Source organism: Lolium rigidum, chromosome 3 (genome assembly GCF_022539505.1).
Source record: "Lolium rigidum isolate FL_2022 chromosome 3, APGP_CSIRO_Lrig_0.1, whole genome shotgun sequence".
Lineage (NCBI taxonomy): Eukaryota > Viridiplantae > Streptophyta > Magnoliopsida > Poales > Poaceae > Lolium > Lolium rigidum.
The window spans coordinates 95,307,064-95,330,430 of record NC_061510.1 but is presented as its reverse complement, the minus strand read 5'-3'; the positions used below and the strand labels follow the sequence as shown (position 1 = coordinate 95,330,430).

The 23,367-nt window shown below is 44.6% G+C and overlaps 1 protein-coding gene across 1 annotated transcript; it reads right to left on the bottom strand.

The window, feature by feature from the left end:
• Positions 1 to 5,357: 5,357 nt before the first annotated feature.
• Positions 5,358 to 9,825, bottom strand: LOC124701967 (GDSL esterase/lipase At5g45910-like). The gene is made up of 5 exons (XM_047234066.1): positions 9,535 to 9,825; positions 9,215 to 9,430; positions 6,298 to 6,446; positions 5,931 to 6,207; positions 5,358 to 5,803 (listed from the first exon to the last, which is right to left on the bottom strand). Exons 1-5 carry the CDS (start codon positions 9,776 to 9,778, stop codon positions 5,553 to 5,555), a joined length of 1,137 nt encoding a protein of 378 aa, XP_047090022.1. The 5' UTR covers positions 9,779 to 9,825; the 3' UTR covers positions 5,358 to 5,552.
• Positions 9,826 to 23,367: the final 13,542 nt, after the last annotated feature.

Below are 23,367 nucleotides of genomic sequence, written 5' to 3'. Positions count from 1 at the left end.
GTGTTTTGTCTTGTTGGTTGCGGCTGTCTGGATCCTACTTATGTAGAGAAATGATTTACCCTCCTCCCTACACCACCTATCTATCTTATGGGTTTAATAAAGTGCCATTTATCGGAAAAATGCAATATTTAAGATATTTTATCCATTCCAGCAAGGTGAGACAGAAGTGGTTTTATCAACAAGATAAACTATGAAACTTTATAAAAATGAACGAATGGAGTATCATCCGGTGCTTCTTTTTCTTTCTTAATATCAGCCTAGGTACAAGGTGTCCTACTCCAAAAGTAGAACTCCGTATACACCAGAACATGCCAAATTCAACATAAAATCTAGCTCAGTATCTGAAAGAAAGGTAGCGAATTTACGTCAAAAAAAGATACCGAATTAATGCAATTGCATTTTTTTGAATCAAACAAAAGCCTGGCCGATAGAGGAATAAGTGGATGGGTCCCCCGTGGGAGTCCGGGCCGTGTCTCAGTCCCAGTGTGACTGATCATCCGAAAAGACCAGCTAAGCATCATTGGCTTGGTCAGCCTTTACAAAGAGATTGACATCGCAGAGGATGGGAAGGACCCAATTGCCTGCCTCTTTCTTGGGAAACGAAAAAGGGGCCCGATACTTCAACTAAAGGAGCGACCTGTTGGTTCACCCACATTTCCTACTTCCTAACTTGTTAATCAAGTTGAGGGTTCTATTTCGAGAGTCTCGGGTGAACCATAAGAAGATAAAGAAAAGGAAGTTTTCACCTATTGATCTTACGGCACCCTTATCTTTTGTTGGACTCTCAGGTTCACGCCAACCTAAAACGAAAACAGGGGAAAGAAGGTAAATAAGAAAATCCTAGGGCGGGTGACCCTGACGATTGCACCAACACTGGTATCAGAGTCCCTCGGTAATCTCAATCATAGAGGCCAAAGTTGCTAATGTATCTGCAAAACCTTGAAGAGCTATAGGAAGTAGCAAGGAATCCCACATGAAGCTAGATAAGCACCATCGTGGGTGGGTCAGGAATTGTTGTTGTTTCAGCGTGGTAACGAAGGATGTCTTTCTACCTGCACTTGACCCCGGAAAGTTGTCAGCTCACTAATGCTTAATAACCAAGAAATAGTCAATCAAGAGATATATGCTGTTAGATGTACTGCAAAAAGGTCAAGTTAAAGAAATATTAGGCAAATTGTTTCGGCTGTCTGTGCTATCAATTTTATGGAAGCTTTTAAGCCTGTTGTCCAGATGCTACTGCCTCCCAAAATTGAGAATATCTATGAATTCCCGTTTTTGCGCTGGGTCAAGCGTGTCCCCTTCCAGAAAGTCCGTAATGGGATCGTCCTGAGCAGGCGGGGGTCCAGAATCAATTCCAAAGTCCAGTGCCAACTTCATGATCAAAATCAACTATCGCCTTCTCGGCGAGACTCAGGTTAAGCTCCGTCTCGGAACCGCCGTGGGGTTAGGAGTAAAGCATCCCGAGGTTGGCGCATCTCGTTGGGCGTGGAGAAGCATTGGGGACCCCAATATCTTTCTTCGGAGCTGTTTCTTTTCCCGTCCCCTCGCCCGGGCACTCGATTGAGTCTATATTTAGGTCTTTGAGACAGGCTAAAAAAATCCAAATAGGTTGGAGCTGCTTTTGCTTACTCCTTTCCTTGGTACTGCCCAGCAGAAAATGCATCTCAAGACATGTCACATTTGATGAAACACGATTTGCAAATCCCTCTCTTTCCGTTTCTGTTAATTCACCAACGTTACCGACCACAATGTATCAAATCAAATAGATTAAAGCAATAAAACCTTTATTTGATAGAAATTCATTATTCCAAATTCATTACTTTGGTACGTAAAATACAAATGAGCAAAAAAAAATCCTACTGTAGATCACCCGTTACCTCTGTCTCCACATTATTTCTTCACGGTGATGTAATTCGACAAGATGGTCAGTAATCTTTATTTCTGCATGGGACGGTCCCATCCTGGATGGTTCATCCCTCATGCTCGCCAGGTGTCTTTACGGATACTGGCATCACTGTACTCATTAACATTCCAACCTCTCAAATACTTTCTAAAGGATTGTAGCAGCTGAGAGCTGAACTGGTGTATTAGCTGGCTGCTTTGTTGTCTCCTCCATTTCCTTAAACAAATCATCACTCACCCCTGTCTATCGACCCGGATCAGGACCCTATCAGACCTCCCAACTTCATCACACCCGCCTTTTTCACATTGTTTTGAAACAAAGGAAACATGCAACTGCCCGTACTTTCCCACAAACTTCCTTTGCTTAAACCTGCTTCAAAGTCCACTAGTGCTCTTTCGTACGACGAGTTCAGACGGGTTGCTTGTTCAATCAAAAGGTTCGGTGATTGTCTTCTAACTAACTATATAAGTAATTTATATAACTAGATGATTCCGGTACGACGAAATATGCGTTAGAAAGGTCAATCCCTCCCACTTTTTTTTATTCAAAACCGGGCCGAACTTCTAAAAAGCAGCCCACCGAAGTATCATGAAAACACTATTTATGCCAATTATATACGGGAAAACACTATTTTCATCAGAGAAAGATCTGAAGGCTAAATTGAAGGGTTACTGGAGTGCTGCCTCGCAGATGTACTGAACCTCGACCAGGAAAGCAAATCTTCCACCTCTGGAAAGCGCCTACACCTAATGGCTTAAGCCGCTGTTCCCATTTCCTCGCTGACCCAGTAGAGCCATCGGATGAAGCTAACAGAGAGATCGGTCTATGGTCAGATCTGCCAGATCCGACATCGGCACTAGGTCAATATCGACAACAATGACCTGGCAAGTGAAGTAAAGTAAAAGCAAAGTAGAGCCCGGTTGATGTCAAGCCCACTTACTCTTATCTCCCTGTCGGTGGCTCCCTTTGCTCCAATTGACGGTCACAGAACCACTACGGGATAGTCCGTGAGATAAGATCGGGATCCAGATTCATATCCCTCAACCACCGCTCCTGTGTCGTAGGACTTGTAGCTCGGCAGTCCACCGGGTAGGTTTGTTTATCCTTCCTTTTTCGCTCTTAGCGTTTACTTGATGGATAGGGTTCCATCTTATCTGCCCGGCTTGCCCAGTACTCGCAAGAAAGCGGTACCAAGCTCATCCTCCTTCTTCCCGGCCCTCCGGGATGAAGAATGTACAACATCCTCTTCTTGTAGGGAACCGTCAGGACGCACGAGACGAATCGACAGCCTCTGACGCTAGCAGGCGTGCTGACTGTTCTCTCTGCTGGGCCCTTTCCTATTGCTCTAACCATAAGCTATGACAATTCCAGCTCGCACCCACTCTGGCCCGCCCAGCGAGGCCTGAGCCAAATGCTCTATTGGAGTGGGGACGAACACACACAAACAAGGTTCGAAGAAGTTAAGAAAAGTGGTGACGATACTATGGCATATGTTTACAAGATTCTCATGAACTCGCTATACGGTAGGTTGGGTATAAATCCGGAAAGTACTATAACGGAGGTATGCAAAAAGGAACGATATGAGTATTTGATACAGAACTCCAATTTCATCTCAGGTGACATGCTAAGTGATCATGCAGGAAAGAGAGATGATCTTAAAGAAGATAACCAAGTGGCGTATCAGCTCGATAGCTTGCTTGGCTCCTTTACCCTTCTGGGTTAGAATGGGTACCTCGCGGTTCTACAGGGATCGATCTGCTTTCCAAGAGGTGGTTTCTGACATGACCAGAAAGAGTGGAATTCTTGTTAGGATTGGCATGTCAAGTTGCTTTCTCGGACCCCCTCAGAACAAGCCTGTGAAGAAGAGGAAAGTGATCAGTTTGTCCGTGTCAGAGTTCTTTTTTGCGAACTCATAACTTAGCTAAATGGGGAGAACGAAGAGGCGTGGGAAATTGGGGGACGGACTCCTCAATACCGGATGAAGTTGGCTTACTTAAGTCCTTGGAGCTTCCCCCGCGGTAGAAGAATCTCCATCGAGCCCTGGCTGTAGAGTCACTGGTTTCTAATCGCAGCCAATTCATACTTACCAATCGAAAGATGGGGAACCTGGGGAAATGAAAGAGAAGAAGTACCAACTGAAGAAGGGTAGCGATCACCAATTTGCTCTATTTCTTCTTGGTTTTCTTGATTCGTAGAAGATCGCCCGGATAGCTCAGTTTTTTTTCTAAATAGTGAAGCGCGCTCACGTAAAACACACGAACAGAGCTAGCAAGATTTAGGGTTTTGTATTTCAGATGGTGCAGACTCGTCCACAAAGAAACCACCCCAAAGCCAAGTCACTATGGTATCTCCTACTACTGGTATGGCGCTAGCTAAGTGATCATACATATGGTCTTCTCGAGCTCGAAGAAGGTTCATAAATATAGTGAAACCATCCTATCATACTTCATCTACTTTCCTTTCCACTGTCACCTTGAACCATCTAAAATGGGGGTTCTAAGACAGATAAAATACTACTGAACTCATGGATAGATCTACCCAACCCCTATCAAGGGGCTCCAACAAAGAGATTATACCCCACTAAATCGTAAGGCTGATCTACCCCCACCAGCCACGACGCTCGCCCCACCATCCAGACAGAGAAACCCCTCACCAATCAGCGGAGCTCAGCATTTCCACCACACCGACGCCTCCAGTCTCCCCATTTTCTAAGCACAATGCAATGTGTTCTCCAGTTTTGCATCAGTTAGGCGAGATAAAAATTTTGAGTTTACTGTGACCTCGATTCATTCATGATTGCCGTGGTCTATCCACTTCTCTTTCAATGATGATATGGGTTTCTTTCATTGGTCTTATCACCCATGATTTTCTTAGAAAAGAAAATATGAACTCACAATGTGCAACAGAAATGTACCCACCGGTTGAGAAACCACCATAGTTGGATGATTGCTCGCGCTAGTAAGACAGCTTTGACTCTTCTTGATCGTGATCTGGTGATCGGTCACCGCCTTTTCTTGTACAATCCATTCCCCCTCTTTACTATATTTAGAATGCTTTTAGGGCTAGTGGAATGAATATAGGTTCAATTGCCCTAAATCCTATCTATGCTTCCCGCTTCCTGGCTACAACTCATTTCATCTAAGGGCGCTCGTTTAGTTGCTCGATCGCTGCCATCCGCATTAGCATTCCAGTCCTAGTTCTTGAGATTGCTCAGCCATGTCATAACTTCCCACACCCTCTCGAGAGCAGGATGCCGGCCGAGATGGAGCGCCAACCTAGACTTTCCTTGGGCTTGCCTTGCCCCAACATCTAAATAAACCTTTGCTTTGAACTGCTTTGTCTTAGCCGATTAATTGGAGAGACCTGAGATTATATTACTCGTCCTTAGCAGACCAAGGTACATTCGCTCGACTGAAGAGGAAGAGCGAATATGCCTACAGTCCAGACATCTAGCTTGCTTAAATAAAGAGTTGGTCACTTGATAAGGTCCCGCATACATCGGTCACTTCATTATGAAGTGCTCGTTGAAAATAAAAAGGTACTCAATACAAGTGTTGAAATAGATGATTGAAAATCCATGCATGGATGATGCATCCCATTTTATTTATGATAACTTTTTATACAGATACCAGCTTGGATCCGACCTCGTTTACGCCGAGTCCATGTCAATGGCAAAGTAGTTGTACGTCGCCCCCATCAAGTGATTGTGCATGCTTAATTTTCGTAGCCAGCGTCTAGCAATGTAGCGGTAGGTTGCCTCCGTGAAGTGTCCGTCCCAAAACAAATACTCAGATGGGTCCTGGCACACCGTCGCACCAGGCATGCCACAGCCGGCACTCAGGTTGAAGTTGTACTCTCCACCTCCACCGCAACAACACTTCAGAACGTCGGTGGTAAGCCCTAGAATTGTCGAAACCACATCATGTCAGAAGCAAGAGCAGGCGATGCCATATCTGCATAAGGCAATAGCTAGAACAGAGACAAATAGAATGACAAAAGATGAGCTTATAGGTAGAGTGCTACTGACCGAATTTCCAGGGAGACTCCACCATTTTGATGATTGGAGTGAAGAAATCAGCGTAAATTATCAGAGCATTTGGGTAATTCGTCTGGACGTTCTGTAGGGCCTCTTGGAGCAGCGAGTTGTGATGCACGGCTAGCTCATTGAACTCTTTCAGGCACCCGGTACGAGGCTCGTAGCCCGCCGGGTCGTCACTACGGAACAACTCTAAATTGGCTGGTGAGCAGCCCAGTGGGGGGATCCCGGGCACAATCAAGGTCTTCGCCCCATGTTCAATTAGTCCCTGTTCAAATTTGCAGTCATATATTATCGTCACGACTCATGATTTGACTTTCAACTTCAGATAACCTGCAACTTCCACCATTGATTATACCTCAGTGGCCTCGGTGATGGATCTGACTACGTCTGGGACGCTGGATCTAACTTGTGGCATGGTCTTTCCCAGAAGCGAGAAGCTGTAATCATTGAAGCCAAATTCTCCCACGAAAAAAAGTGACTTGTGGAAGAACGTTGGTGGGCACTCTGCAAGATACGGTGTGATTTTTTTTTTCTTTTGATAGTGTAACAGAAAACCTTACTAACATATAATTGTTACATCTTGTATGAGGAGAGGTCTAATGCAATATGGTGACTCCTCAAGGCATGTATGATAGATTTGACTGTCCCCATTTACCTAGTGCATCAGCTACTATGTTTAGCTCTCTAGGACATAAATAAGAAGTTGATTTTAGACTGTGTCAAGCAAATATTATAAATTGAGTACATCCGGTTTGGATTTCGAGCCACCTTGAGCACATTTTTTATATGTTCAAAAATTTATTTTTAAAAACTTAAAACTTTTAAAAGAAGACGTTTGCTCAACTACAACCCTTCCTCCCAAATTCAGACAAACTCAAACACAAAATGGCTCAGATCGCTCGATACCTTCTCATAATTAAGTGCATGATGGTCTTTAAAAAAAGGGTTAAGAGCATTTTTGGTTCCCCAAGTCTTGCAAAAATCTAACTTTGACCCCTCAACTTTGTTTTGGTCTAAACCTGACCTCAAACTCTTAATTAAGTCTAATTTTAGAACCTTATAACGGTTTAACGATGGTTGACCGGTTTTGACTCTTTTTTTTGCCACAATGGACAGATTTGGGCATGTTTAGTCCACATAGGACCATCTCACCTCAATATCAGTTATGCAATAGCGTTACCAACGTTCACCTGCGAGATCGTGATCATTATCTGTTTGACGTAGTAACCCTAACTATTCCCAAACACCTAGCGGCAACGCCTGACACTACGAGGGCGGATAAGCCAGGCGGGGAAGGCAGAAGCGGCGGACATGCGAGGGCTTTTGCGTCGGGGGAAAGCCGAATGCGGCTGAAGTGGCGAGGATGGTTGCACCAAGCAAGAAAGGCGGAGGTAGCGCACATGTGTGTTACGGCAAAGGGGAATGCAAAAAAAGAGAGTCAAAAACCAGTCAACCATCATTAAACCGTCACTAGGAACCAAAATTGGATTTAATTAAGAGTTTGAGAGTAGATTTAAACCAAAAGAAAGTTAAGAGACCAAAATTAGACTTTTCCAAAACTTGAGGGATCAAAAGTGCACTTAACCCTTTAGAAAACTAAAGGGGTACACGTAAACCATTATAAAACCCTTGCGGCCCAACTAATTTGTATGAATATGTAACATATGTATAAGTAGGAGTAGTATGTATGTATGTCGTTGTCAGCTCACCAGCGGCAAATTTTCCGGGCGGTGGCGGCCATGGCCGGCTGGTGGAAGCCACGACAAGGCGATGCTTTCCATCCGTGAGGCACTGTGAGGGGTTGCAGGCAGCACGAGCCTAGGGTAAGGCCTCGTAGGTGCGTGCCAAAAAGGGTGGCAGCGGCGTGTAGCCAGGCGAATAGCGCGACGACACGGTGTGCGGCCAGCTAGTCTAGCTCCCAGACACCGGCCGGCGTCGGTATCAGACATGCCTGCAAATGTACTCGGCCATGTGTGGCGCTGCTTCTGCCATAGCCGTTGAAAGAATGAAACTCTACCTAGGCGGTGACGGCAGTGTCAGGCGTTCGGGCGATTGCCTTTGCCGGAGCTGGTGACGAGGAGGAGCGGTTGGCCTTGATGCCGGATCAACAGGCTGACGAACACAATCGCCGGCGACGGATATATAGAGATGAGATGGTGGCAGCTCTTCATGCGTTATACGGTATACATATATGTGGATATGTTGGGTTTAGATATGGGCTTAGGAGGGCTAACAATTAAATTAACTGGCTAATTACCCAAGAATCTAAACTAAGTTTGAGGGGAGGGGTTATACATGAGCAAGCATAGATGTACAGTACCTATGTATTAACTAACTGAAGCTCAGCAGAATCCCCTCCTCCCAAACTCAAACTCAAACTAATCAAGGCTTGAGATCATTCCTTAGCCCCTTCATAAGATAAATTACAAAGGATACAAAGCGATATCAGTATTGGATGTATTTGAGTTTGAGGGAAGGAGGGTTGTACACCTGTACCGAAGCAGTAGCCTAACGTTTATCCACATATCTTATCACGTGTGAGCTACATAAAGAAGACAAAATGTGGGTAACAACTGGATCTTTTTTCATTTTTAGCCACAATTTTGTTCCTTTCCAATATCCCAAAATACAATGTACTGTTGAAGAAAACTTCAGACATCTGGAACACATTTGTATTTATCCAAGGAAAAATTCATAATAATTCTAAACCTATAAATATCATTTTTTTTAAAAAAAATAGGCTCATAGGATCCAAGGAGCCAAAACGTCATACTCAAATTGCCTCATGTATTCTCATATAGACTATCATAAAAGATAATTTCTCTTTTATATTTTTCTATGTTCACCAAATATTCTAAGTTTCTCATCTACAGTTTTCTCTTTTAGTCGAAAGGCACATAGTGTCCAGTTTAAAATTAATAAAGTCATCGAGACCATAATAATAGTTCTTAAATGGTGCGGCATGGATACCTACAGGGCACGCGTGCAGCCCAAGAAGGCCCATCTGGTCATAACTTACTTGAGGAGCAACACAGCAGAGGGGAGATAAGAACTAGTGCGTGGCTGCTGTGTCTGTGTGGAGGACAAGCTTCCATGGTAGCTCAGGTTAGTCCTCTCCTAGAAGTCTACACAACTTCGCCAAGCTAACATAAAACCAAAACCAGACCCGGGTTCAAAAGACTAGACAAGGCAATAGTGTTGCGACTCGCGGGTTATTTTCATTTGTGTCATCGACGATTCCAGCGTTCAACAAGCTTATTTAACTGTTTTACCTGGGGCAGGGCTGCACAGCGAAGGCTTGAGCGACTCGAACCACTGCAGCTGCACGCTCGAGGTGGTGTTCAGAGCAATCTGGCTTGCAATTGGTATATCTTTAAAGAAACTGATGTTGAGAGCGGTGGCGCCCGAGACTGCGAAGTTAGCGCCTTGGCTGAAGCTGCCGTTTTGCGACAGGAATGGCGGGACGAGCGGCAAGCGTAGCCTCTTCGCTGCATAACGGCCGACAAAGCACAAATCAGTACTACTAGCTAGACATTCATCTTTGCTATCAACAGGAGCGTGTGTACAAGTGTCAAGAACGAGGAGTGCTTACCGACGAAGTCGATGATGAGGCGGCCATTCGAGTTGCGGCCCGTGGGGCGGCCGAAGAAGGTGATGCCGTAGGGAGGCTGCGCCGCTGGGTTTGGAAGCGAGTTCTCCGCAAATACAACAATGTTATTTCCGGTGTCGGAGAAGGAGTCACCGAAATTGAAGATGGCATCGTATCGCCGGAGGGACGAGATAGCGGGTTGCACGGATGCGAGGAGGAGAAGCGAGAGGATACTGAGCAGCTTCATTGTGCTCGTAATGGGGTTCAGATTGTGTACACGCGCGCTGACTCTGTTTGCTCCTCCATTGGCATTGAGGCGATATTTATGCACATAGAGGCCATGGGTTGACTGCAAATTAGTGACGTTAAAATTTTCGCCTGAACGGTTTATGCGAGCAGTAGAACTCTTTATTTCCGAGAACGAGAGGTAAATCTACCCTAAACTTTTTCCAACTGCTCTAAAATTTTCTTAGTTACTAGTATCAAAGTAATTAGGTTCTTTTATCTTTAGGAGGAGAAGATGACTTTTCATGGTGCTAGCAGTTTGTGTTGCGATGTTTATGTTAAAACCTTGCACATAACCACTGTGAGCCGGGCGATCAGCATTTTTTTTGCATCGGTGTTCTTGGCAAATGGTTGTGATAACAAGGGATGACTTCCTTTGTTTTGTGGTGCTCTCAAAGTTTTAAATAGCGCGCTATATTTTTGCTATAGAATACACTATAGCGGATTCACAATACTCCTGCTAAAGATATGCTATTTTAACGCTAAATAGAATCTCCCACCAATAACTCACTAAATCACGCTAAAACGCTAAATAGGGTTTAAATAGCATTATTTCTCCCACTAAGTCTAAATATTTTCATATATGAATTTGAAAGTTAGACCTTGGTATGTAATATGTATTTATGCACTACTTTTATTACTGCAATCATCATTATTGTTTAGTACAAGTTGTATAATTGAATTTCTTGTCATATTTATAGATGATATGAATATTTTGATGCTAAATTTTTCTATGAGTTTTTTTTTGTAGTAAACGCTAAATAGCTTAGTTTCGCTATACCTTCGCTATAGTTTTCTTAGCGTCTGGAAATAGTCACCGCTAAGACGCATATTCCGCTATTTTAAACTTTGGGTGCTCTTGAGCATTGAGTCTTGATCTCTGAGGTGAAACCCTAGGCCTAATTTGTTTGGTTGTACCTAACATTGATGAATCTGTAGACGTTTTCTTGCTAAATGCCATTTTCTAAAGTTTGCATAAACTTTCTTTAGAGCGAAAACTCAAAATCCAACTTTAATTAAGATCGGACAATAGTGACTATTGTGCACGATTCCCTTCATGCCTTCATGGAAGCATGGTTTTTGGAGAGCCCTCTTGAAGTCCATGTGGTGCCAATGGTGGTGGTTGTTCCTGACGCGGGAGGCTCTATTCACCTCTACAGGACCTTTTTCCTTTCCATATTCTCTATTCTTTTTTTTTCTATACTTTTGGCTGTGTGGATCTTTGATGCCTCGTCTAGCTCTTAACATTATCTTGTTCTAGAGAACGGGTGTAGTTCGTATCCGCTGGTACTAATATGTTTATTTATCAAAAACATATTGCGTGCTAAAAACAAAAGTCATTATATGGCAATTAAAAAATTAAAACCTGAAATCAAAATATGCCTATGTTAAAAGTCTCACCTTTTATTCTAGCATAAGTCTAAAGATGCCAAAGTCTTTGCCATGTCTATATTGCGGATGTATTTGTGTGAAAATGTTAGTAAAACATGCATCTCTTGTTTCATAACAAGTTGTATTCCAAAGGTCTCTTTGAAAACTTGCTCACGAAGATATGGAGTATGTACTGTGGAATCATTACTTTCCATTTGATTTCACTGGTTTACCTTATGACTATAAGTTTCTAACATCTATTTTTATTTACAATTTTGTTGTTTTGTAATATGCATGTTATGTGTCGCTATACATGATTCATTTTATAGTGTAAGTAAATATAGTTTACCTGTGTAGGACGATATATATTATAAGTCATCGATCGTGTACAAGCTAGTACTTAGTCAACATTTTCCAGTTATTAAGTCGCACCATAGAGCAATCCAGTCCTTTGCTAGTGTAGTTCCATATCAAGAGTCTGGGGCATCTATTGATGCAGAGGCTGGGGCTAAGCTCCTTTATCGAAAAAATATCAAGAGCCTATTGAGCATTCAAACACGAGGTACAGAAGCGAGAGGATGCAAAGCAACTTTATTGTGCCGGTAAGGGGGGCGGACTGAGCATTGGACGTTAATAGCGCATGCGCTTGTTTGGTAGGCTTGCATGCCCATTTGCAAAATGTAGGATATTCATCCACATGGGTGTCGGTGGTCGGTGGCAATTTGGAAATGTTATAATTTAAGCACCAATGATTTAACCAAGGAATATAAGTTTCTATTTTTGAAGAAGTAAATTTGTTATAAACTTACCAAAGTGTAGCAAATGAACCAAACCACGTCTTTATTTGATCAAAACATGCTGCCACACTTATTTTCGTCTTGACAAGAAACTTACTTTTGGATGTCCGATAAAACAAATTAAGTGTGTATATAGTGATGCAAAATATAGCTAGCTCATGTTCTATAAATTTATTTCTAAGTGTGAATATTTGAAAAAAAGTCTCTCAAAAGGTTTATCTTATCCCAATCCATTTTCATGTTTAGAATATTTATCTCTGCAAGGGTTTCATGGTACATGTCACATAAACTAGAAGGCGATTGCGCAAATTTGCGCAGCTAGAGATACTTATTTATTTATTTTTAAAAGCATTTTGAAATTTTAGATACCTCTTGGTTTCCAAATAAACTTCAACTATCAACATAATTTAATCCTCTTATAAGGTGTGCTAAAAAGTAAACGTCACTTTGGGTGATAAAAGGTAAACATGGAATAAAAATATGACTAGATGAAAAATCCCATGTTCTAATTCTGGTGTAAGTCTAAATGTGTGGAAGTCATTGTGATGCCTTCATGCATTGAGGACGCCTTTGTGCCAAAGTTTTAGTTATAAATACATCAATTGTTCCAGAAAAAAAGGTTGTGTTAATAAGTCTCTTGGTAAACTTATCATAGAGAATGTGTAGTATGTAATGGTTGATATATTTAGCTTCGTTGGATATTAGTTTCTCTTAAGGCGGAAAATCACTTCGGAGCTCGTGTGTCATGGAGCCCTTTATTTTTTCAAAATTTGAAAACATGATTTTAAATTTTGATTTTTTTGATAATTATGTACTCTACCAACACAAAAATTCTAATTCAAAATACCTTATATTCTAGGCTTTAAAAAGGACAAAACCTGACAAATTCTGGACGTTTGAAGATTTGCACTGTTCACTATTTTAGATGTTAAATTTTATTACTTTTGTGCAGCCCAAAATAGTGGGTATTTCGAGGTGAGATATTTTCGTGTTAGTTCCCGACATTTACAACTTTTTATCTGAATTTTTTAAACTTTAAGTCGCCTTTTTGTTGAACCGTTGGAAAAATGAGGTCCGTGTATCTCGTGAACCAAAAATCCGTGCTTCTCTTATGGGTCTGAGTTCCTATACTATTACTACAACCTGTGTTCGGTAATATAAGACTTTTTCAAAATTTAGGTTTTCAAAACATCTTAATTATATTAGTGGAGCATTATTATTATGCAATATGCATGCCATATGTTGTTCTCTATAATAATTTATATTTATAGTACATATATCACTAGTAGGAAAAGCCTCATCAGTGGCGCACCAAAAACACATTATGTGGCGCATGGGTGGTGCGCCACAGAATTCTCGCCACAAAAATAAGGATTTTGTGGCGCACCAGCCAATGCGCCACAGAAAGCTTATTTCTGTGGCGCACCGGACGGTGGTGCGCCACGTAAACAAGAAGTCTTATTTCTGTGGCGCACCACCGCCGGTGCGCCACAGAATTTTTTTTAAAATTTCAAAAAAAGTGGCGGCCAGATCTAGATCTAGATCTAGATCTAGATCTGGGGCCGCCGAATTTTTTTTAAAATTTTTCTGAAAGGTCGCCGGAGGTGGGTGGGGTGGGTGGGTGGAGGATGAGGCCGGCCGGAGGAGGTGGTGGTGGTGGAATAGGAGGAGGTGGAGGTGGAGGTGGAGGTGGTGGTGGTGGTGGTGGTGGTAGAGGAGGAGGAGGAGGAGGAGGTGGTGGTGGTGGTGGTGGTGGTGGTGGTGGTGGTGGTAGAGGAGGATGTGGTCGCCGGAGGAGGAGGAGGAGGTGGTGGTGGTGGTGGTAGAGGAGGAGGTGGTCGCCGTAGTAGGTCGCCGGAGTAGTTCGCCGGAGTAGTTCGCCGGAGTTGTTGGTCGCCGGAGTTGGTCGCCGGAGTAGGAGAGGAGAGAGGAGAAGTGGAGAAGTGGAGGAGAGGAAGAGAAGAGGAGAGGAGGAGAAGGAGAGAAGTGGAGAAGTGGAGGAGAGGAAGAGAAGAGGAGAGGAGGAGAAGGGGAGAAGTGGAGAATGAGAGAAGGGGAGAAGTGGAGAAATGGAGGAGAGAAGGAGAAGTGGGCGCCAGAAATTTCAAATTTCGAACGTTATTTCTGTGGCGCATGGGCACTTGGTGCGCCACAGAATTTTTTTTTCTTTTTTTGTATTTTGCAGCAAAAAATCTTTAACTGGCCGTAACTTTTTACTCTTTTCGAATTTTGGGATTCTAAAAATTGTCCAACCGGGCAAGCCCGGGTGAATTCGGATGTAGATTTTTCGTGGGAACATTTTGATATATTATGCGTTTTTTTTCGAGTTCGTATGCAACCGAAATCCAGTTTGATGATTTTCCCACGCAATTTTGCAAAAAAAGTCGAAATTATTGTTTGTTAATTCTCGGTGGTAAAAGATGACATAATACATAGGCATCTTGAATGGATTTATTTTTTGAAATTTTTATCTATTTTTTTTATTTTTTACAGAGGTTAAAAAGGCGATCCACGGTGGGGGGGGTGGAGTTGCATGGAACTCATGTGCGCACCATCCCACGTGCGCCACAGAAAGTCTTAGTTCAGTGGCGCACCAGGAACAATGCGCCACAGAAAGTCTTAGTCGGTGGCGCACTGTGCCGTTGCGCCACGGAATGTCTTATTTACGTGGCGCACGTGATCCCGTGCGCCACGTAAATAGTGAAACCAATGATTTGGGTTGGCCCCACCAAATTTCCGTGGCGCATGGATCCCCGGTGCGCCACAAAATTAAGCTATTTCTGTGGCGCACCGTGTCTGGTGCGCCACAAAATAACTTTCTGTGGCGCATTTTAAACGGTGCGCCACAGAACTAAGCATCGCCTATAAGGGTTTTCCTACTAGTGTATATATATGAGTGTGGCGTTTTGCAGGCCGAGCTACATGTAGCTCTTTATTTTAAAAGACTCAAAATTCCTATTTCAAACCTTCAAAAAATTCTGAAAAAAATCCTAGTGGTAGCCAATGATGTATGCTATAATGCTGTAAAATTGATAAAATCTGACAAAATTAATAGTCTTGAATTGTGTACTATTGTCTATAAAATTTATCAGAATTTATTATTTTTGTGTAGCCTAAAATTAATAGTCTTAAATTTTTTTGTCAATTTTTTTTAACACTTGGAAATATGTTTTTCTGTTTGTATTGAAATTTTACACTATTATAGCTATGTTAGAATCTATCGATAGCAGTAGGTTGATTATTGCAGCTAACCGATCGTACGGGTGGACCTCAACATCTCGGTTGGCGCTACAGAATGAGAACATAAGGTTGAAGGGGATCTAGCTAGTAGCTGCGTAGACTTGATTTATTGCAGACACACATCACCCATGTGTCAGTGCCGTATGAATTAGAGGAATTAATAAATAGTGTAAGCATACGCTTGAACTGGTGGATTGGGTTTTCTTTTTACTCATGCAAACCAGCATATGCGTATACACTCGGCTGGTAAAAATCAACCAAAAATACTCTAGTACTCATTCATTCTAGGTCATTCGCCGATACATAGGCTATTGATTCCATACTAGCTTCGCGTCCCTCTAAACTGCGTCCGGCAAATATTCTGAATTGAACGTTTTGGGAGTGCCGCCGCGTGGTGCGGTTTTTGGGACGTGTCTGTTTTCAGTCGCGTCCTCCAAATAAAAATATTTAAAAAATAAATTAAATATAAAATACTCAAATTCATTCAAATTTATTATATATTACAAGGATTTGACTGAAATCCGACTAAATTGAAACATAAAAATAAACTAACGACGGCGTCTGAAGCGGTTGTAGTACTGGAATAATTTGTAGTCGTCGGTCACAACGTTCTGCTTGCCGCGAGGGTAAGCGGGCTCCTCCTTCGTCGCGCCGCTGGGGCTAGCTTCGCCATCATCGCGCGTGAGGTCGACAAGCGGCCTGCCGCTCTCGACGATGGACAGGGGCGATCGCATCCTCCATGCTCCCCGCCCAGGCGCTATGGTCGTTCAACGACGACATGTACATGGTGTTGTATCCCACCAATGTCTTCGGGGTCGTCACTTCTTGCCAGTAGTCGCTGCTTGTGGAAGAGCGTCGCCACCTCGTTGTCGTCGTCGTCGTCCTCCTCCTCCTCCTCCTTCACCTCCGGGTTTGGTCAGAGAAAACCGGTGCGCTGATGTTGCTGTGGCACCGGCTCGTGGATCGTAATGCCTCCGCTGTCACATCTGCGTCGGGGCGCCGCCAGAGTCTAGTACTCCTCATTCACCTCGCGCTTCAGCACAATTAGGGGAGACGCGGTACAAGGAGGAAAGCGTCGAGTGTGTTGGCCCTAACGACGATGAGTGGGAGGAGGATGAACGCGAGGTTGTCCCTCTCGAAAGCCAACGCGATGGCAACGGCGGCGGCGACGGCTTCATCTCCAGCTTGGGGGCGCCATTGCCTTGACCGTCGATGACAACGGAGATGGGCCTTTCTTTGTTCCACGAAGTGAGCGGCCCGATGAGGCCGTCTGTGCTGCGTAATTCTTCTTTTCGGCAAACATTGAAGAAGTCTGCCCAACACCCGTCATTGTCGGTGGCGGCCAAGGTGGGTTCGATGTGCTCCTCTGGGCTTAGTCGGCATCGTTGGACCCTGATCTTGTTGCGCCAACGATCAATACCTGGCGCGGGCGCATGTGGGAGGCAGGTCCCGTTGACAGCCATCTTCCAGTTGCCGCAACTCGGCAGGCGCATGTCCGGCGACACAGGGTACCGTGCCGCCTACATCGCCCATGCCTCTGCAACGGTGATGTTGCCGCACCCGAATTCGTTGGCGGGAGAACGTTCCGGCGGCTAGACATGGTAGAGGCAGGTGCGATCTAGGGGACGGCGAGGTTGGGGAGCGGCGCGAACGGTGAGTAATCGTCGACAAGGAGGGTTCTCCTTTTATACAGCGATGACGGGCGCAATAACACCGGCCAGAGGGCCTCGCGGCCATGTGCGATGAGACGCTTCGCTGCGCCTCCTAGGAAAACTGTGCGGCTCGCTAGGAAAGCTGCGCGACCATTACGCCGTTTGACCAGAGGTATGCGAAACCCCGCATCCAAACCTATGCGTCGCTGACGAGGCAGGCCCGCTACTCACGATGTGTTTCCGTGTTACGCCCCCCCCCCCTCCCCCAGCATCAGGGATGGGCTCAAAGCGTCAGACAACGTATTAAACCGCACCGAATTAGAAAGAGCTTTAGGGCGCGTGGCTGGAGATGATCAAATGTTCAGCATGCTCAAAATCACTTCATGGGAGGTTTTGAGAGATGCGACTAAAAATGCTCTAAGTATTTCAAGTTAACTAGAGTACTATGGTAAAATCATTTCCAGTTAAAAGGAACGAAAGCAAAGCACAATGAAACAAGGCCGCTGCGAAAACATAACCCAGCACACTAATGTTACAATCATCTAGTTTTGTGATGGTAAATCCAAAATAATCATCTCACGGTTTATGAAGTATCGTCTTGTGGCCGACAGGAAGCAGATCCACGGAACATGGCGACATGTGATCAATGCGGTGTGGCTGTCAAATTTATTTTGTGATGGTTGACAGAAAACGGAGTACTATACACAGCGACACTTGACCGGTGATGTGTGGCTATCAAAAATTTATTTTGGGAGATTTATTCATCGGACTAAAACATTTAGGTGTGTAGTATAGTGTCTGATTGGGCTGTTTATACTAACTAGGAAAATTGCCCGTGATATATCATCCATGGTTATTGTGAATTTACGCATAACGTCAAAAACCGTAGGCATCGCTTGGAGCAGAAATGTGTCTCCACCATCCATTGTCGACAAAAGCTCAGTCGTTTATTTGATAACATCATTGCACTAAATCTTGGATTCTACGTCCAGTTAAGGTATTGTTAGTTCCTACTTAGCAGCTGCCACCTGTTTGTTTTCTTCAGTTTTTGTTAGACCCATTCACAGCACTCCCGATCTCTCTTTTGCTCTGAATAATATTCCGTGTGTATTGGTTTGGGCTGACGCATGTTTATGCAGTTCAAGAGGAAAATCAGGTTAGTCCACTGAACATAAGCATGCCATTACTTAAATTGATGTGCAAGGAAATATCACAATCCCTGGATTTGATGGTTATATCTGAAGAGAGTCCGATCCACTGCTCCAAGAAAAAAAAGGATGAAATCGGATGTGTTACCCTCATTTCCCCGCTTTCCTCTCTCTCTCTCTCTCTCTCTCTCCTATCCCCTTCCTTGACAGCTTATAGAGAGAGGCCGGGCCGGAGATGGCGGAGGAGGGGTGCCGGAGTAGATAGTAGGCTTAGTTTTTTAGTTTTCGGCTATATGCCGGTAGTTTGGAGTAGGGCTTCGGGTTCTTCTGGCCAGATCCCGAGCAGCTCGAGATGCAGCTCCACTTCTTCTCTGCTCCGGCGGACGGAGTGGGTGGTGGTGCTGTCTTCTTCGAGGATCTCCGCTAATAAGGCCTGCTGTTGCTGCCTCTTGATCTGATGTTTCTCGGTGCTGCTTCTTCTTCTCCTGGTCGGCCATGGAGGCGAGGGGGATGAGAAAGGTAGCTCCGTGACGACGGGATCTGGAGGAGGACGGGGATGCTTCTCCCTCCTGGTGCTTTGGCGCGGCCCGGGATGGGCGCTCATGGAGGCCATGCTCCTGCTTCCAAGGTGGAAGGGGCTGGATGGCGTCCCGGTGGCGAATCCCCTCAATAAGCGTCCCAGATGTTGCTGGTGCCTCTCTACTCTCGGCCGGCCGTGGCGGCGAGGAAAAGTTGGGAGGCAACTTCAACTCATCGGGTGAAGGGTGGTGGAGATGGGATGTTGGTGCTGCTGTGAGCCTCTGTGCTCTCGTCTCAGCGGAGGATCGATGCCGGCGGCTTCCGCCGCCCTGTCTCTGCATCCTACGGTCGAAAGGCGACCCTCCTCAACCTCTACTTCCCAGAGACCAAGCAGTCTGAGGGGAAGATCAACTCCTCCAGCCACGACGCCGGACCACGACATCCATCAGATGCGGCGCTCAGTTGGAAGGACCTAATTGCTTTTTATTAATCTTTTTAGGGTCTTTTCTGCAAAAACCAATCCTTATACAGAATTCCCCTATTCTATAGGGGCTTCTATGTAAAATGTACTCGCCGCTTTGATAATTCCAGCAGCATCTAGGGTCTTCTGACCCTATCCCTGTTAAAAAAAAATGGATGGATTTCTTGCAGATACGCAAGCTGCCTGTCATAGCAGTTCTTGATGTAGTACGGTCGTGCGGCCTTTTTGGGTAATTCTACAGTAGTACGTAGGTACCTAGGGTATTGTCCGATGTTGGGCCTGTTTGGTTTTATTGACAGGCTGGAGGCGGTGCGCGCGTGAGGTTAGCCACGGACGAAGCAATGAAGGAACGGTTTTATTTACCTGCGTCCGGTTTCTCTACCACTACGTCATGTATCCAGATTGCTGGCACCTAAAAGTGCCGCTAATTATATCAAAAGTGTTAGAGGCACAAAAAAGTGTTAGATTTTATTCAGTCGAGATAGCTCTTCGCCGGCACTTTTAGAAACATGCCATCAGTTGTATTTTCAGGCACTTTCAGAAATACCGCTATTAACTATTTCAGACGCTTTTTAAAATGCCGTGAAATACTTTTGCCGGCACTTCTTGAAGATGCCGCGGAATCTTTTTGCCGGCACTTTTTCGAAAATACCGCATTGCCAGCACTTTTCCAGAGATGCCTCCAATTACGCTTTTAGGCTTTTAATTCTAGTGCCCCTGATTATTTTCTTAGGCATTTGCAAAGTTGCTATACTACATTGCATGTTACTTCACAAGGTACATCTACTATACTACACCAATTTTTGTAGTCCGTAATTGATAAGCAGTACATATCAGCATTATTTTTCATAAAATTGATCAGGAGTATTAGGGGCACGGCGAACCTAATCTTAAACCATTTGGGCTAACACAATATACCTCTTGTTAATTCAGCATGCATTCAGTTACTGAAAGAGAATATTATATCTTTATATACAGGGGATTTTGAAATCCCATCACAGAAACACTAGCTGATGCAACAAGGCTGAACCGCAGATGCTAAGGCCCATCATATCTTGTACAAAATGAGCTTGCTGCTGATAAATTTATACTGGGCTGGTTCCAGACGAGGCGAGGCAGGAATTTCAGGTGACACAGTGAACTGCATCGTTCCATTCGGATGGAGAATGATTGTCACTTCTGTTGGTAATAGCATTACTTCTTCTTGTTCACCAAACAATGTAGACCGTTAATAACCATATTTAAAACAAGGACAACCAGGAGTTTCCAGATACTGGTGTTGACTATTAAAAAGAACAAGAAATGCATAGTATTCCAGTTTCAAACCTATGCAATTCGCGGGTACTGAACTACTCGTAAGCTAACCAGCTAGGTAACATTTTTCTTCCCGGACATACAACATCAAGTATGTTTGGATGGTGGCCAAAAATCACCTTGCCAATTTTTTGGCTATGACAAAAAAACTGCTCGTTGTTTGGATGGTTGCCAAATTTTTGGTATGCCAATGGTTCTTTGCCAACTCATGGGAAACTAAAAGCTCAACCAAAGTTTTGGCCAGCCAAATATTTGGTACGGAACTAAACATGCCAGATATCATGTCTGATTAGTAAGGATCAAACCACACCAGTCCCAACTTCGAAGTAGAGTATATGTGCATAGTCAAAGGAACACACCAGTAAATACGTGTCCACGTGATTTTATAAATACTAATAAATCAAAGCTTCATTTATGAACCTTCTATAGAACAAAAACATTTGCATCAGCCACCAACCTGTCTTTGTCTTTGACGCTGCATGATACTAATATCCCAAGCCATGATGTAGCATGGTAGAAGAAATCCAGCCGCCCTCAAAAGGAATAACTGTCAAAGATCAACAATTAGACAAATTTACAGCGAAGGACTAAACACACGGCATCACATGTGAACCAAATGCTAGCCACAAAGATTAGAACTAGTCTAAATGATAACATCAACATGCAATAGTAAGTAGTCCATTAAAAATCTAATATATACCGAGAAAATAGCAGAAGCATCATCTTCATCATCGCTACTAGTGATGGTTAGTGTGTTCCTCAAGAGCAGAAGAGACATTATCTGGATAAACAGAGCAAGGACATATCAACTATCACCCTATATAACATTGTGCCAATGCAACATTAATAAAAGGAAGAACAACGTACTGAACATTACAAAGAAATAAGCAAGAAAAAAATTATGAAGTGCACATGTTATAACTGCAGCTCGTATACCTTTCTTATCTGTTGAAATCCTCTCTACATTATGAAGTGCACATGTTGTAACAGGTTATCAAAATACACCAGGTCAACTTCTTAAATTTGTATCATAAATTGCTTAAGTTATTCCGCGATTCCAAATTGCAAAGCTAGACCAACTCATCACAACAATATGGTTAACATACTATGATAATGTTTTAAGGGATTTAAGGAATTGTTGCCATGACCATTAAATCGAACATAATGAGATTTCTTATGTTGCAGTAGTAACAATGCATATTTCAATAATATTTAACAGCCCGATCGAGGGAAGAGACTCACATCAGCAGGACTGATTTTATTCTTACTATAATAAGTGCAAGTGAAAGAACTAGTAATACAAGACCAGCGACAAAATCTACATCATCAAAAAGTATGCCACATCCATGTTTTCTGAGCTACTATAAGAAATTTTAGCGAAAGAATAAATATAAGATTAAGCTAGATAACATCGCAGTGTATTCTGAATATATAAATATATTGTAATGAAATAATATTATATTAGCAAAAAATGGCATAATATAAACGGTGTATACTATTTGTTTTACATAGTTTTTAACCTACAAACATAGATTATGACCCAGAAGTGATCTTACGCCTTCTCACTTTCTAATAAGCAGGATAATTTTAAATTGTCACGTATCATGCCATAAAAGGAACATGTGCTTCTACTCAGGTAAGTGCTAATATTTGTACAATTTCTACCAGATAATTGGCTCAATAGCCAATAGCCTAACATGGGAACTTGCTTCATCAATCAAGTCAATAGCCTTATCTGGGAGGAAGCGGTCACTGTAGATACAGCAACAGTAACATGTTCAAATCAGATGATTGACTCTACTGCCAACAAATTAAATAGGTGGAAAACATACACTGCTCATATCTACTAACTAGAACTAAGAGCATCTCCAGTCGCGTCCCCCAAAGCGTCCCCCAAACCACGCCGGATCGAGCGTTTGGGGGACGTGTTTCGTTCGTGCCGCGTTTGGGGGACGTCGCTCCCCAGTCGCGTCCCCCAAACGCCTCCCCCAAATGAATATTGGTGCACGAAAATAAAGGTTTTCCTTCAATTTTGATTATATATTACAAAGTTTGAATGAAAACGGCTAGATTTCATCTAAACCTAGACTACTGACCGCCCGGCTGTGCGTTCGACGGCCCCGCCCCATCGTCGCCTCCCCTACGCCGCAGCTCCTCCTGCGCGCGCCTCCTCTCCTTGCGTTCGGCGGTGGCCAGACGGTGCCGCTCCTGCCGCGCGTCCTCCGCCGTCCCCTGCTGCGCCGCCTGGAGGGAGAGCTCGACGGCGCGATGAATCTGCGCCTCTTCGCGGGCACGGGCGTCGTCCTGGAGCTTCTTCTCCGACTCGAAGGACTCGACGAGCGCGCGTTGCTGATCGGCCGTCTCATCCGGGTGCGGCCCGTCGTCGTCGGACCACTCGAACTCGTCGTCGTCGTCCTCCACCCCGGTCTCCTCCGCCTCGGCCTCCTCCTCCTCCACTGGCGCCTCCTCCTCCACATCTGTTGGCGCCTCCATCATCGCCGCCAACTGGTCCGCCCGCCTCCCCCATAGTGCCGTCAGCGCCGCCTCCCGCTGATGACGCTCCTCCGTCGTCAGCTGCTGCTGGCGCTCGATCGACTCCCGCCGCCGGCGCTCTATCGCCTCCCGCCGTTCACGGTATAGCGCCTCCCGCTCATCGCGCTGGCGCCGGCGCTCATCAGCCCACCGCTGCTCCATCTCCTCCCGGTACCGGCGCCGTCGCGCCTCTTCTCCCGTCGAGGCGTCGAACGCCGCAACAGTGTCGCACTGTTGCTCCTGCCACGCTGCTGCTGCCGCCGCCTCGTCAGCTGCGGGGGCAGGGGCGTAGAACGCCGCTAGATCCGCCGCCTCACGCCGCTGGCGGGCCTCCTCCTCGAGTGCCTCCCGCCGCTGTTGACGAGAGCCAGGCCAAAGCGGCGTCCCTCGCCGACGCCGCTCATCCCGGGCCGCGGGGTCGGTGTCGACCTGCGATTCCGGGACTGGAAGTGGAGGAGACGGCGGTGGAGGGAAGTGGCCAGCGCCGGGGCGGTTCG